We start from the raw sequence: 17,140 nt of genomic DNA on the forward strand, positions 1-17,140 counted from the left end.
TCAAGGAGCCTACATTCTCAGTAGGAAGCACAACTCTGCTGCAGCTACTGGGGTGGAGGTTGCTGCCTTCCTGTGAATATACTTAAGAGTTACAGAATAAACTGGAGACAATGGGGACAATTTTTAGCCTAGTACAGACATCTGTATAGTTGAGCATTTTTAACCAGTCTTTCATTCAGTCTTTTCTCAAATTCCTTCAGCAATAAGGAACTCAATACTTCACCTTTTCCATTTTTAATAGGTTCAAATATTAAGAATTCTTATATTTTTTCTGGTTTTTCCAATATTTAAAGGAAGCTTTATACCTCTCTTTCAACTCACAGCCACACAGCTTCCCTAAACCAGGCAAAAACATCCAGTCTTTCAGTCATTCTAAGTGTAATATCATTATCATTATTGCCAATATCCCCCCCCCCACAAGATTCACAGTGATTTAAAATAGTCTCTCTCTATATATATATACAGAATGTGGTCCACTGGAGAAGGGAAGGCAAACCACTTCAGTATTCTTGCCTTGAGAACCTCATGAACAGTATGAAAAGGCAAAATGATAGGATAATGAAAGAGGAACCCCCCAGGTCAGTAGGTGCCCAAAATGCTACTGGAGATCAGTGGAGAAATAACTCCAGAAAGAATGAAGGGATGGAGCCAAAACAAAAACAATACCCAGCTGTGGATGTGACTGGTGATAGAAGCAAGGTCTGATGCTGTAAAGAGCAATGTTGCATAGGAACCTGGAATGTCAGGTCCATGAATCAAGGCAAATTGGAAGTGGTCAAACAGGAGATGGCAAGAGTGAATGTCGACATTCTAGGAATCAGCAAACTAAAATGGACTGGAATGGGTGAATTTAACTCAGATGACCATTATATCTACTACTGTGGGTAGGAATCCCTTAGAAGATGGAGTAGCCACCATGGTCAACAAAAGAGTCCGAAATGCAGTACTTGGATGCAATCTCAAAAATGACAGAATGATCTTTGTTCATTTCCAAGGCAAACCATTCAATATCACAGTAATCCAAGTCTTTGCCCCAACCAGTAATGCTGAAGAAGCTGAAGTTGAACGGTTCTATGAAGACCTTCAAGACCTTTTACAACTAACACCCAAAAAAGATGTCCTTTTCATTATAGGGGACTGGAATGCAAAAGTAGGAAGTCAAGAAACACCTGGAGTAACAGGCAAATTTGGCCTTAGAATATGGAATGAAGCAGGGCAAAGACTAATAGAGTTTTGCCAAGAAAATGCACTGGTCATAGCAAACACACTCTTCCAACAACACAAAAGAAGACTCTACACATGGACATTACCAGGTGGTCAACACAAAAATCAGATTGATTACATTCTTTGCAGCCAAAGATGGAGAAGCTCTATATAGTTAGCAAATACAAGACCAGGAACTGACTGTGGCTCAGATCATGATCCCCTTATTGCCAAATTCAGACTTAAATTGGAGAAAGTAGGGAAAACCACTAGGTCATTCAGGTATGACATAAATCAAATCCCTTATGATTATACAGTGGAAGTGAGAAATAGATTTAAGGGACTAGATCTGATAGATAGAGTGCCTGATGAACTATGGACTGAGGTTCCTGACATTGTACAGGAGACAGGGATCAAGACCATCCCCATGGAAAAGAAATGCAAAAAAGCTAAATGGCTGTCTGGGGAGGCTTTACAAATAGCTGTGAAAAGAAGAGAAGTGAAAAGCAAAGGAGAAAAGGAAAGATATAAGCATCTGAATGCAGAGTTCCAAAGAATAGCAAGGAGAGATAAGAAAGCCTTCCTCAATGATCAATGCAAAGAAATAGAGGAAAACAACAGAATGGGAAAAACTAGAGATCTCTTCAAGAAAATTAGAGATACCAAGGGAACTTTGCATGCAAAGATGGGCACGATAAAGGACAGAAATGGTATGGACCTAACAGAAGCAGAAGATATTAAGAAGAGGTGGCAAGAATACACAGAAGAACTGTACAAAAAAAGATCTTCATGACCAAGATAATCATGATGGTGTGATCACTCACCTAGAGCCAGACATCCTGGAATGTGAAGTTAAGTGGGCCTTAGAAAGCATCATTACGAACAAAGCTAGTGGAGGGGATGGAATTCCAGTTGAGCTATTCCAAATCCTGAAAGATGATGATGTGAAAGTGCTGCACTCAATATGCCAGCAAATTGGGAAAACTCAGCAGTGGCCACAGGGCTAGAAAAGGTCAGTTTTCATTCCAATCCCAAAGAAAGGCAATGCCAAACAATGTTCAAACTACCACACAATTGCACTCATCTCACACACTAGTAAAGTAATGCTCAAAATTCTCCAAGCCAGGCTTCAGCAATACATGAACCGTGAACTTCCAGATGTTCAAGCTGGTTTTAGAAAAGGCAGAGGAACCAGAGATCAAATTGCCAATATTCACTGGATCATCAAAAAAGCAAGAGAGTTCCAGAAAAACATCTATTTCTGCTTTATTGACTATGCCAAAGCCTTTGACTGTGTGGATCACAATAAACTGTGGAAAATTCTGAGAGATGGGAATACAGACCACCTGACCTGCCTCTTGAGAAACCTGTATGCAGGTCAAGAAGCAACAATTAGAACTGGACATAGAATAACAGACTGGTTCCAAATAGGAAAAGGAGTACGTCAAGGCTGTATATTGTCACCCTGCTTATTTAATTTCTATGCAGAGTACATCATGAGAAACGTTGGGCTGGAAGAAGCACAAGCTGGAATCAAGATTGCCAGGAGAAATATCAATAACCTCAGATATGCAGATGATACCACCTTTATGGCAGAAAGTGAAGAGGAACAAAAAAGCCTCTTGATGAAAGTGAAAGAGGAGAGTGAAAAAGTTGGCTTAAAGCTCAACATTCAGAAAACAAAGATCATGGCATCCGGTCCCATCACTTCATAGGAACTAGATGGGGAAACAGTGGAAACAGTGGCAGACTTTATTTTGGGGGGCTCCAAAATCACTGCAGATGGTGACTGCAGCCATGAAATTAAAAGATGCTTACTCCTTGGAAGGACAGTTACGACCAACCTAGATAGCATACTGAAAAGCAGAGACGTTACTTTGCCAACAAAGGTCGGTCTAGTCAAGGCTATGGTTTTTCCAGTAGTCGTGTATGGATGTAAGAGTTGGACTGTGAAGAAAGCTGAGTGCCGCAGAATTGATGCTTTTGAACTGTGGTGTTGGAGAAGACTCTTGAGAGTCCCTTGGGCTGCAAGAAGATCCAACCAGTCCATTCTGAAGGAGATCAGCCCTGGGATTTCTTTGGAAGGAATGATGCTACAGCTGAAACTCCAGTACTTTGGCCACCTTATGTGAAGAGTTGACTCATTGGAAAAGACTCTGATGCTGGGAGGGATTGGGGGCAGGAGGAGAAGGGAACGACAGAGGATGAGACGGCTGGATGGCATCACTGGCTCGATGGACGTGAGTGTGAGTGAACTCCGGGAGTTGGTGATGGACAGGGAGGCCTGGTGTGCTGCAATTCATGGGGTCGCAAAGAGTCGGACATGACTGAGTGACTGAACTGAACTAAACTGATATATATAGACTAACCTGCTCAGAATATAGTAAACTATTCCTTTCAATTTGGGTTTGAGCACTTGAGGATTGAAATACTGTAACACTGAATGCCATGGTCACCCTTACTGGCTGGCTCATATTAAACTTTCATGTCTATAAGGATATTTCTCATCTTTATTTCTCCATGGGCCTACACCTAAATCTTATGGGGTGGTGATATGTGGACAAAGCAGGTAAGCAGGCAGCCTGAATGAAATTATATCACTTCTTGAGATGGAATACGGTGTATGTGACTTAGTGATTATCATTTAAATTCATCAAAATTTAGCTATCAACTAGGAACATCCTTCAGTCCCAGAGCCAAAAGTACAGTTTAAAGCTTATAGAAATCTAGGCAGTTCCATAATCATTCAAGTAAAATTATGGACACAGAACTTCATGTGATCAAGGATATTATATTACATATTACCATGCCACTTGAAATATGGATATTTGCTGGCAGATAGGTTACAAAAACAGATTATACATAAGTATTTTGTTACTTCTTGGGAAAATGTGATTTCTTTCATTTAAATCCTGAATATTTATTTTACATAAGTATGTTCCATTCACTTGAAACAATTTGAAAGTTACTAGTAACACTCAAGAACTAGGTTTTTAAATTTTTAGGAAGATACAGAATATCCCAGATCACCACATTATAACCAATCGTGATACTCCACTCTAAAAGAGAAAATAAGCTACTTTTGCACTACCACATATATAATATGCATATAGTTTTGAAAAAATGATTTAACATAATTGTTTTTATTTCTAATTAACAATTTTTCAAAAGTGTTCAGGAAGGACTAATAAACATGCAATATAGTTCTAAGCAAAAGAATGCCTTGTTAACCCACAAAGCAAAGGATGTATAAAAAAATATGTAGGATGAGAAAAAAAATATTTTTAATATATGTTTTGACTATCTTTGTAAATAATTACAGATGCTATAGCAGTCAAAAGAAATTTCAGTTTCAATAAATGTTTAGAAATTTAGGACTAGATGAAAGAGTTAAAATTCTTGAATTTTGAAATTCCTCCTTAATGAGAAATAGAATCTAAAACAATGACAACAATAATAATTATAATATTTACAAAGGCTTTGGAATTTTCAATATTCCTGTGTCTCTGCTTAAAGCACATAAAATTAGAATGATGTAGTCACAATTTGTTTCTTGACTATTTTATATTCAGTAATTTTTAATGAAGCAACTAAATTAGGCATAACTTAGTTCTGCTTTAATGTAGTTATGATGAATATATTTTACTTGATTAAAAATGATAAAACTAGGGAGCCTTAAATATTATCTTAAAAGATTAACTACTGTGTCAATTACAAATCTAGGGGAAAGGTATCTATAAGGGAATAACTATTCTGAACAGTAACATCCTTTTGTTCATTTCATTTAATTAAAGACTCAATCAACTTTCACTCTTAATACTAAAATTTTCCTAAATTACACATTGGCTTGCAAATGGAAGGGCATATAGCAGGGCTGAGTTAATTTAACACTAGTGAAGATTCAGAAAGTAATCCATTTTTATTTAAAGGAGTCGGGGGGACTACTCAGCAGACTAGGGTGATTTATTTAACTAAATAATTGCCAAATTCTATGTTTCACTTTGTGTTACATGACATAAATAAATACTAGTAAAAATCAAATTATTCAGATATCTAAACAATGATGTGGCCTGCTCTTACCAACAGGTATGCTATAGAGTAGAAGCCTTAATGCCTTAAAATTGAGTAGATAAGGCAATTTTTTTTTCACCTCTGTGTCTTTTGGAGTGATTAATTAATCAAAGTATTTAAGAAATTCCCTGGTGGCTCAGCTGATAAAGAATCTGCCTGCAATGCGGGAGAACCTGGGTTCCATCCCTGGGTTAGGAAGATGGCCTGGAGAAGGGAATGGCTATCCACCCAGTATTCTGGCCTGGAGAATTCCATGGTACAGTCCATGGGGTCGCAAAGAGTCCAAGAGGACTGAGTGACTTTCAGTTTCACTATGGGAAGTAGATGTGATCATCTGTTTAATATGCCCAAAGAGAGGAGAAAACTTGAAAAGGAACAGTTCTTCACCTGAAACTACTCCAACATACTCCAATAAAAAAAAGGAAAAAGAAAGAAAAGGAACAGTTTTGATATATATATATTAGATTTTTACCACAATACAAATAAGTGGTCATAGAGGACAATTTTTACCGAAGGAATACAACACCTACCTACGTTTAAGTGTCAGACCTCTCTAGACAAATGTCTTCTAATAGCAACTAGAATAATTAGTTCCTCCCACCTAAAGCCCTGCGCCATCACTAGTAGCACCACACAATCAAACCTTGTAGCATCAACCTTTTACCTTACATCACTTAAGGTAGCCACACTGCTACCTGGGGCTCTTATCCTTGAGTCCTGTGGCCCAACGCTAGTTAAATAGCAACTACAAATGCTAATAAAATCAATTTCTTCGATAAAAGAAAGCACGAACATTTTGTAAAATTATTTTAAAAGGCAAAAGAGATCTCATTGTTTTGTTTATTTATTTATTTATTTATTTTTAGGACTGAGGCAGGAAGCATGTAAAAGATGGTTTTAAAGGAAGAGGAGGGCTACTTGCATGGGATTGCATTTTAGTTGTGCTCTAAGTGATGAAAGTTGACTCTTGCACTAAAACTGAAGCGTCCCGCCCTAGGAAACCACCGCCAGGCACACGGAGTTTACCGAAAATGGACTCTGCGAAGGGCAGCCATAAATTCAAAACTAACAATCCGGGGTTCACAAGAGAGGGAAGCAATCTGGGACCCAGAGAGCCCCGAGTCTCTCCCTTCCAAGGACTATGATAGTCAGTACCCGCTCCCTCCTCCTGGAGTGGGAAGTGAATGTCACCTGCAGATCTGCCCCCATCTATCGGCCCTTCTCCTCCCCCTCCACCCAGTTCGGACAGTCTCTACTGTCCAGTTCCAGCCCCGGCCGCCTTAGGCTCCAGTGTCCTAACCCCCTCCTCTCACCTCGCCTTCAAGCCGGTCTCCCGTGGTCCCAGCCCGTCCAAGAGATGCCGGGCGCTGATTGGCGGCGGCTCTGACAGGAGGCGGGGCCTGGAAGTCCCAGCCAAACCCGCCCTCGCGTATAAGCCCCTTCTCGACTCTCTCTCTCCATCTCTCTCCTCTCTCTTTCTCTCTCGCTCCCTTCCTCCCTGTAACTGAACAGTGAAAATTCACATTGTGGATCCGCTAACAGGCACAGATGTCATGTGAAAACGCACATGCTCTGCCATCCACACCGCCTTTCTTCCTTTTCTGTTTCCTTTTTTTCCCCTTGCTCCTTCTCCCTCTTCTTTGTAACTAACAAAACCACCACCAACTCCTGCTCCTGCTGCTGCCCTTCCTCCTCCTCCTCAGTCCAAGTGATCACAAAAGAAATCTTCTGAGCCGGAGGCGGTGGCGGTTTTTAAAAACCAAGCGCATTGAAGAGAAAGAAAAAAGAAAATAGCAAAACAAAACCCAGGCACCAGCCAGCCAGCCAGCACGCACATTTTTTTTTCACCCTTCCTGAAAACAAACAACCAAACAACCATCAAAACAGTCACCACCACCATCATCATCAAAACTGTTAACACAGCAGCGGCGGCGGCAAACGTCACCCTCCGGCCACGGCATCCACCTAAAGGGATGGTTTTCTCGGCAGAGCAGCTCTTCACCGACTACCTTCTTCACTCGTGCTGAGCGGGATTTTTGGGCTCTCCGGGTTCGGGCTGGGAGCACCTTCATGACTACGCGGAGCGGGAGAGCGGCTACACCATGCGAGGTAAGCGAGCCCGCCGTGTCTCCCCGGTCCGGCCAACTCAAGCCAGATGGTAAACGGAGGGGGGTGGGGGGGCGCACCCAGCCGAAGAGGAAAGAGGTTGGCGGGGCGCAGTTCCTGAGTTCGCGTTCGCAGGTGGGCTGCAAACGGCCTGGGCATAGAAAGTTGTGGGAAGGTGTTGATGCCTCCCGGGAGTTCCGGAGGGACGCGGAAAGGCGCTTTTTGGAGAGTGGGACGACTCTAGTTGCTTCCTCCCGGTCCTTGACTTGTACTGTACCGTTTTGGGGTGTCACTCTAGGGTGCGGATGCCAGCGCGGGTTGGAGGGAGAGCCGGGAGAAAGATGCCTCTGGGCAGAAGCCGCTAACCGCGCCGGGTGCGCGGCGGTGGCCGGCCGGGTTGGGCTAACTGGGCGCAGGGGCAGGCGTCGGGACGGATACACACATTCTTCAGGTTACGAGGCCCCCAGCGTCCAGGTCAGCAGACGTGTCCCTTCGTAGGAGTGGTAGGCAGAGGGAGCAGTGTCGGGCTAGATACAGATTCCGGGATCGTCCCCTGCGCGCGTCCCTCGCGCGGGAGCTGCGCCCTGGCCAGGTCCGCGTGCCCGAGCCTGCGCCGCCCAAGGACGAGCACCATTCTGAAAAAGTTTTGCGCAGAAAGTTCCACAGGATAAAAGCCCGCGCTGCCCGCAGCGGGGAAGGCTCCTTTGTCAAAGGGCCGCTGCGGGAGGCGGTGCTGGGTGAACCTTGGGCAAGGACCCACGGCAGCGACTGCTGTGGCAGGTCCCCTGGGCGAGATGGCGGCTGTCGGGTGACGCGCCTGGGACAGGGGCAGAACACCTGCTCCGGCTGCACTTTGGGCTACCGGGACGGATGGCCTGACCTGCTTTAGGGAATCACTTTGTCTTCTCCCCTTCGGTGCCGGGACGTTCAGGTTTCCTGCCCGCTGTGCCCAGACCCACTTTGCTCCACTTTCTGCTTGGCCACTTCACTCTTTTCTCGGAGAGTGGGCCGGATGCCCGCGTGCCATGAGGATAAGTCTCTGAGCACCCGCCCCACACCCCCACCCCGGGTTTTCCTCCTAGCCATTCTGCCTTCTTTGCGACGGGGCGGTGGCGGCGGGGGTGGGGAAGCTCTCCTCTCTGCTTTCCTCTCTGCTTCGCCAGTCTCTCTGGGCCCCGGCAACGGAAAGTTGGAAACGGCCGATTCCAGACCTTCCTACCTCCCTGATCCCACGCGACAGGTGGGCTAGCCAAGACGAACTTGGGAGAGTTGGGCTACCAACACTCATCACCTTCCACTCGGCTGTGTTCACCTCTCACCCACACTTCCAGCACCTCTTTAGGAGCGTAGGGAGAGGGCAGCGGGCATGTTCCCCCCTGCTCCGCTGGATGTGAACCCCGAACCTGGACGCTAAGGCAGAAACTGGGTTTAGCCAGCTAGGCGCTGGGACGTGGCAGGAGAAGGAAGGAAGAAGAGGAACAGAGAGGCCGTCCAAGGAGCTGGGTGGGAGGGAGGTAGCTGAAGCTAAGGGGCAGGGACATCCTGGTGACACGGTCTTGATTGACCCACACACAAGTGGTGGGGCCGTTGAGCATGAGCTGGTTCCTGTTCAGTGTCCTGGTTGGGGGCTTCACTAACCAGATTCTTTCAAGAACCTATACTTAGGTAATTGGAGAGTGCAGAACCTTTAAGTAAGAGACATCCTAGTCTTCGTTTTCCTTTTTCTGTCCTGTCTCACCACCAACCTCTCTCCTTTCAGTTTCCCCTACTCCTCTCTGGGGCAGTGAGTTTGTCCAACTCTTACTTCTCTGCTTCCAATCAATACTGCTCCCATGGCTAGGTTTTTACATTCTGAATGAAGGCCTGAAACTACACACCCCCTCAACTCCAACAGGGCACTGGGACCTGGGGTGCAAAAGCCACTCACTCTCCCGTAAATTGTAGAGAAAAGTGTGGGACAAGAGTAGGCTGCAGCTTGATCACCCTGCTCCTGAAGGAGCATTTGCCAGTGACAGTCCAGATCCGCCAAGGTGCCCACTTGGGGGACTCAGGAAGTTTGAAGGTGCTGCCTCCTGGTCACCTTGAGAAAGCAGTGGAAGCCCACTTTTCCACCCCTAGTCCCAGAGGGCTCTAACTTAAGATGGCTCTCAAGGGGCCTTAGGGTATGTGCTGGAGAAAAATCAACCTTAAAATGTGGCGAAGTCCTCTCTACCTCCTGGACACTCCTTCGGTTACACTTTACTGTCTCTCCTCTGTCATCTCTGCGCACTTCCTACAGACTGTACCCTCCCACGTCATCAGGGTTGATTGCTTTAAGGACTGAGAAGGGGCCAGGCTACTCAGTAGTCTTGTGGGAGTCACAGGCTGAACCTGAGTGTGAACTTGACAAGTGAGAGCGGAAACGAATCAACTTTATTTTGTGCCTGGGCTACTTGGGGGAGGGGGCGGTTTTCGAACTCAGCTTTACAGTGTGCCCACTCCCTTTCCCCAAACACACCGCACGAGCGCACGCTCAGACACGCGCGCGCACACACTCGTCCTCTATCCCCAGTGGTCCCTGTCTGTGCCTCAGCCTCCTCTCTCCACGATTTGCATTTGGCAACTCTACTGAGTCAGGGCATTTGGCGCGATGCAAACTTGGTCCATGATCGAGTGATCGCCTTAGGGACCTACCCGGCAAACACACTCTGACCCCCAGCCTCCACCCCGCCCCCTCCCCCGCCCCCGCCAGTCTAGGAGAGTTAAGAGACTTTATCCTGAGGGTAGCTCTGGGGTAAGAAAGGGGTTAAGAGACGCTGATCTTTAGGTCATTGTCCTACCCCACAGATGAACAGAGTCCGGTCCCCAGCGCTGCGGCTTACTCTGGGCTGGCCTGGAGCGGAGAAGATTGTATTTGGTGGCGCACAAAGCCTTTCACCCTTTGTCTGCTAGAGGGTACCTACTACATGAGGTCTAGAGATGCTGCGTCCTAGATTGCATTACTGAAAAGGGTAACTTCTGAACGTGGAAGGGAGGACTTTTAATTGGGTCGGACCATAGGTGAGAAACAAGTGAGCCGAGGTGTGGATTTCAAGACTCCTTGCTGGGAAGCCTGCCAGCTGTTTATTACACAGGGGCACTGAAATGGTCGGATTTTTCAGCCCTGCCTCCGCAGAAAACCCTGCTTCCAAAAACAGGGGCACAGATGTCGTGGCAATCAATAGGTGATTGTGGCTCCCTGGGATTAGAAATCTGGTTTTACGCTTGTTGTAAGCAAGGATAGGGCTTGGCATTTCTAAAGTCTGGCTTTCAGCTATTATTTTCAGGTACTTAATTTTTATAAACTGCTAACTTTAGAAAAAAGCACCTTGCTCTCAGAAGTATGGCAATCCTTGGGAAGTCTGGAGCTCTGAATGTCCTGGCGGCCAGGCCTTTAAATTTCCTAGACTTGTTCTAGATCTTAATTTCTTCCAGAAATTCCAATTAAATATTTCTAACCAACATTCCACTTCCTACAAATAAAAAACATTGCTGGAAGGACATCTCTGTCAGTAGCCATTAGCAATTGTTCATTAAGTAATTATTACTAAACTGCCTTTATAATCCAAGAAAAGCAAACATTCAAACAGTTCAAAGAAAAATCCTAAAGCTATATTTCAAGTATTGTTGAAAACATATTTCACCAGAAAAAAAAAAATTTTTTTTCTTAGGTGGTTACATCTTGGGACTCTCTCCTTCCCCTACCCCCAACATCCTGAGTGAATTTATAGCAAGTATTTTGACATAGAGGTGCTTAACATCCTGGACTTCTGGAGTACATATTAGTACCTTTAAGGCTTTTAACTTTTCTATATTTTCAGATAATCAGAAATTGGAAACCAGGATGGAAATAGAAAGGAAGAACTTTGAGCAGCGGGCTTTATAAACATGGGGAATACAAGATTAAAACTCCTTTGTAGCCGTCATTTAAAACTCACAAGTCCTGGATTTTCCATCGACAACAGTATAATTTGCTATACTGTTTATAAAACCCTTGAAGGATTTCTCACTTTATTATTAAAGTGGTTTATGTGCCATTTTACTTTAACATAAAAACACATTTATTTTATACTCAAAAGAAATGTCCACATTTACTTATTTTGGTAACAATTTGTTAGACACTAAACTATTTACAACCTTAAAAGCAACTATTCTTGTGTATATGTAATGCAAATACATTGTATTTTAAATTTAAATGCTTCATACTCATGAAATTTAATTTTACAGCAACAAAAATTTTTCAACACCAAGAAAATATTAAGCTTCAGGGTTGGTCTTCATGAATATGGCATTCCAACTGTATAATAATATCTACTTCTTTTTCTAAAAGTAGCATTTACAGAATTAGCACCAGGATTTTTAAATGGTTCAATACAGGAAATTTTCCTACATAAAAGACGAGTAAAACTTTTTTTCAGCTTTATGTGTGGTTTTTATACTTTTCATTATAGTCTTAAAAAGTAAAAGTGTGAATCACAATGCATTTACTAAATTTTTTTCATTGTGATGCATAATATACCTCTTATTTAAAGTACATGCTATAGCATCCAATTAATAAAGAGTTAAAAATTACTCTAGTAAATTATCAAGTTTTAAAATTCTATATATGCTGGTGTTCTAAAAATTTATAAATGAAGCAAGGTTTTAAATTGTGAACAATAACATCAATGCCACTGTCCCTTGGAGAAATATAAGCCTTGCAAATAATTACATGAAGAAATTCGAGAATTAATATCAAAGTTAAGGCCATCAAATTTTGGCCTGATTAAAACAAATTGAAGTTATGAATACATATATTATTAGTGCAAAAGTTATTAGAGACTGAGATGACTTAAATTATATATATATTTATCATTCTAGTATTATGATGAGAATTTCTGAAGACTAAATCATTTCTGTGTCTATTCCATAAAGACAAAGAAGGCTTTAAATTATATTGCCATTAATTTTATGTAATTGACATTAACAAAACATTTTATTGTAATGTTAAAATACACAGAAAAGTTAATATTAGGAATGGACATTTTACTTAATAATTAATATGAGGCTTTTTCAATCTTAGCTGTAGTTTCACTATTCCTCCCATTCTTAGATAATAAGGGACAGAAATTAAGTAGACCAATGAAATAAATCTTTTTTAATGTAATGAATAATGACCTTTGATAAAATGAGCACTCTACACATAAAGTATTATTCCTATAATTTTGTAATCATCTTCCAATTACAGCTTCTTGCAAATATTTATCTTACTTTGAATAGAATCTCTGACTTAACAGAATCCCTAGCAGATAATAGCAGTCTTTGGAGGCGTCTGTTGATACACACTGATACACAATATGTATATGTATGTGCCTATAACCACCCACTCAGACAAGAAGAATGAATATTTGAGAGAGAAAATCATTCTTATCTTTGCTTTCACAATCCAGACTTCCAAATTCAAACATATTTAGAGAAACAGAAACAACTTTTCAGAGCATTTGAAAAGGAGAAATGGATACATGTAGTACTTCAGTCGCATAGAAAACAAACTGTTAATAGCGTTTATTTATAAATAATCTACGCAAAACTCCATTATACTACCTAATGACAATTAGAGAGAAAAGGAATCAAAGAATTTAGGACTGCCAAATAAATAAAATTTTCCCTCTCAAATTAAGCAACAAATTCATAGATAACAAGGCTTATGCCATGAATTTGAAGGATGTCTCCTTTGTAGCACAAGACAAAGGGAGCATAGAGGAATAAATATTGATTGAACTAATCATCTGATGAATAGAAAAGAGATTTACCAGTGCACCAATATAATAGCTATGTTAACTAGTTCTTTCATAGCGCATATGCTGCCCTTTCAACCTCTGACCCCATCCATTTCAATTTTTAATGAGGGAAACCACAGGTGTTATAATGGCATTTATAGAGAATCAAGCTAAATATAATAATCATGTGGTTAACTAATGGCATTGGGGAGTGGGTTCTTATGAGAGAAAATATTGTGATCACAGAGTCACAAAATTATTATGTTGAATTGCAAGCCACTTAGAATTTTGGCCTGTTCTATCCACCTTTAAAATAATACATCTATGTGGCCATCAATATTTCAAGTCCTAGATTTGTTGTCTGCATAATAGGTGCAATTTCATTAATGGTTATTGGGGAGTTAAAAATAATATTCAGTGTATATTTTACCTACGGTGTATAATACCTTGCAGAAGTAAGCATTTAAAACCTTTAAAAATAACTTTTAGCAAGTACAGTATTTTATATTAAATGTAACATGCATTTTTCTTGGTTAGGGCTTATTTTGTAACTACTAGAAATAGAATTCACTTTATGATAATCATTACAATAGTATCTTAATTTTGTTTTAAAGTTACATTGGGATGTTCTTGGTTTAGGCATATTCTTACAAAGGTCAATATAAATGTTACCTTTTGCCAAAACATGCGACTAAAAACTTGTTCAAAAACATGTTCTTATGAAAGAACATATGTAATTGGCTTCAACTTAAGTGTGTTTCCCTTTGCATAGTAAATATTTTATTAACTAGCTGGATATGCTGACTTTGTAAATTACCTAACTAAAAAGGGTATTTATTGGTGTCATTTTTGTGTGTGTGTGATTAGTTGTCACATCTTGTGGTCCTGGGTTATATTTCTCAAATTCCGTGGATTTACAGACAGAAAAAGAAGGGCAAATAATCTGGTTGATTACTGACTTGTGTTTTTTTGTTACTATCCTGCTTATTACTTTGTATTCATGTGAACCCAATATCCTGGTACATATACGAAAGATCTGGAATATGAAAGATATGGAATGCTTAAAGAAAATTGTTACATAGATTTTATCTCACAGTAAAGCTTTTCTTCCAGTGAATATTGCAACAAGTTGACTTTAAATTATATTTTTTAAATTTTCCATATGACTGCCTGAAGAAGCATCCTTCTTTAAAGAGAGTTACACCACTACCTGCATTTTGTTAGGTTTATGTTATAATCATGTGACAAAAGTAGATATAAAATACTTTAATATTGAATTAGAAGTATAAAAGGTACTCTCTGAATTTGGGCACAAAATTATCCTTTAAAAAAGAAACAACAAAAGCTTTTTTAAAAGGCCTTGGAATATAATCATTACTTAGCATGAAATAAATCAGTATTGCTGGCTGCAAAAAATGAAGAATATTATTTTCTTTTAATCTTCTGGCTAGTTTTTTAATATAATTTTTAAATACAAATTTCCTTAATTGGAACGAATTAATCTTAATTCACCCCTGTTGTGAAAACTTTGTCAAACTCATTGATCAGCTCATTTTTAAGAGTGCAAATTAAGATATCCACTTCAATATTAAGACCATCTTCCTAAATGTTTCAGTTTTCAGTTTTAATTTTGAAAGGGACAGACTTGAAGATTTCATCTTCTACAAGCATATATATACTAATAGAAATGCATGTGACTCACATTCATTTATCCGTGATTTATTGAGCATCAACTCAAACAGAAGCACAAAATTGAGCCTGAGGATGCCTACGTGGATAAAACATAGACAACTGGTGAGGTTAAATCTATGATAAAGTGAGAGGAGAACAGAATACAGTTGGGATGCTATTAAAACACCCAAGTAGCTCTCACAGGGGAAGTGATATGTGAGATGGGCCTCTGAGGATGAATAGAAGTCTGTCCTTCAGTTAATTTGTTCATCATAAATGAGGTTGTTTCTTGTATTGTTAGTGTTATGTGAAATTTAGTTTATGGAAGTAGAACTGATCCAAAAAGAACATATCCTAATATAAAATAAGTAGTAGTATTGTTTCCAAGTAAAACTTTTATTACTAAAAGAATTTACAAGTGATGATTTAAAAAAGAAAGCTCTAAAGTAATTCTTAAATTACAAAAAGAAAATGTACAGAATTAGACAATATCACAGTGAAGTAACTTGCAAAATAAAAAAATTACAGTGCTCTTATACATTTGTTTTTATAAGAAAAATTCTTGCCTTTGTAAAATAAAGAAATGCCTGGTAGATACTGAGTTTCATTTTCTTTACCGTTTAAGGCATTACCTTAAATACCTGGTGGCTCAGAGGGTAAAGCGTCTGCCTGCAATGCGGGAGACCCAGGTTTGATCCCTGGGTTGGGAAGATCCCTGGAGAAGGAGATGGCAACCCACTCCAGTACTCTTACTTGGAAAATTCCATGGACGGAGGAGCCTGGTAGGCTACAGTCCATGAGGTCACAAAGAGTCGGACATAACTAAGCAACTTCCTTAAATACCTGGCATTACCTGAAAATAGTGATATCTGCTCCAGAGAGTATCTTAGATTACTAGATATCAGAAAGAATAAAATCCACTGAAATAATAGGGTATGTTAGCAGTGTGTGAGGGCCATAGTGATAATCTTCAAACTTTTCCATTCCAGAAACTTGGATGTAAGATTGAACTCTGAAAATCAAACTGTAAAATCAACATAATAGTCTTGCTGACTTTTGAGTTATTCTATCCCTTAAGCATATTTCAAGAAGAATTCCTGGACTCCTAGGTAGCAACAGAAATGTGAGTATGAGACACAACTATCGGCCTTGTCCATCCTAGCACTGTCTGTCTATAGGTAAATTGCTGCTGGAGCTGAAAAAAAAGTATCCACTGCAATTCACAATTAGGCTCTTCATTTTGAAATGATAATTTGGCATTCCCGTATTATACATTAGCTCTTGTGAGCTTAGTTAACTTGAATCCTTGTACTAAGGTCTAATCTACTCTGAGACACTAGTGAGATCAAGTTTCTGAGCCTACAAAACTGAAAACCTGACTCTGGGCTGGAGAGAGTGCAGAAAAGTAAATGTCACCATTTGAGACTTTCAGGCAGCCAAACCACCACTCTTGGTCATAAACCTCCACATTAGCATAAACTTCATCTTCAAATTTCTACAAGTCATACATTTTCATTCTTGAAAAATAGATACATTTTAAGTGCTGATTATTAATCGGAATGTATTAGATTAAGGGATGTTTTTTTGTTGTTGCAGCGTACCCTGATAATATAATGGCTATTGTGCTTTATGTCATGGAACTGGAAAAATTCAGGAAGTGACTCCCCATTTTTTTGAGGATTTTCTGAAAAGGTGAAAGGTTGGAAGAGAGGGCACAGAATGACCCCTCTAACTTTAAGGAGTTTTGATTAATCAGTTATTAAATAAGGCAACTTGTTTTCTGGACACTCCTTCCCTCACTTATTGTACTTTCTCTGGTGCTTATCTATGGTGTCACATGTTATGTGACAATGGACATATATGCCACTTCATATTATGCTTGTGCCAATGTGCTTTTCTGGGTGGTAAATGTTGATCAAACCTTTGGCAAAGAATGGTTTATATAAATGTTATATGATATCTGAATCTAGATTTTTTTTTACTCTGGTTCTAATGGAAATATGCGTAGTACAAGTAAACATTAAATCACTATTTTGATCTTGCCCTTAAAAAGACTCTTTAAAGACAATCTTGTTATATAGAATCAGAATATGTTCTTGTTTGTAATTGATTCTGAGGATATGAAATTCCAACAGTAGTATTATTTTTATTTGCCTGAATAGTGTAATCAAAATAATAAAAACTAGTTATTTATCAAAGCACATTTAGAATATGTTTAATTTCACCTGTACAAGGAATGGCTGGCAAAAGTGCTTCATACAGATTCCATAACACTGGATTAGCATAAAAGCCCACGTTCCAAGTTGCCCAGT

General features: G+C 40.4%; 1 protein-coding gene across 1 annotated transcript in view; it reads left to right on the top strand.

Annotated features, from left to right (window-relative positions):
- The first annotated feature begins 6,728 nt into the window (after window positions 1-6,728).
- Window positions 6,729-17,140, top strand: part of RORB (RAR related orphan receptor B) — a 211,237-nt gene continuing 200,825 nt past the window's right edge. The window contains exon 1 of the mRNA XM_019966071.2: window positions 6,729-7,383. Coding sequence (XP_019821630.1) covers window positions 7,377-7,383 — 7 coding nt within the window. The 5' untranslated portion in view covers window positions 6,729-7,376. The remainder of the gene's footprint in view (window positions 7,384-17,140) is intronic.

Source organism: Bos indicus, chromosome 8 (assembly GCF_029378745.1).
Source record: "Bos indicus isolate NIAB-ARS_2022 breed Sahiwal x Tharparkar chromosome 8, NIAB-ARS_B.indTharparkar_mat_pri_1.0, whole genome shotgun sequence".
NCBI lineage: Eukaryota > Metazoa > Chordata > Mammalia > Artiodactyla > Bovidae > Bos > Bos indicus.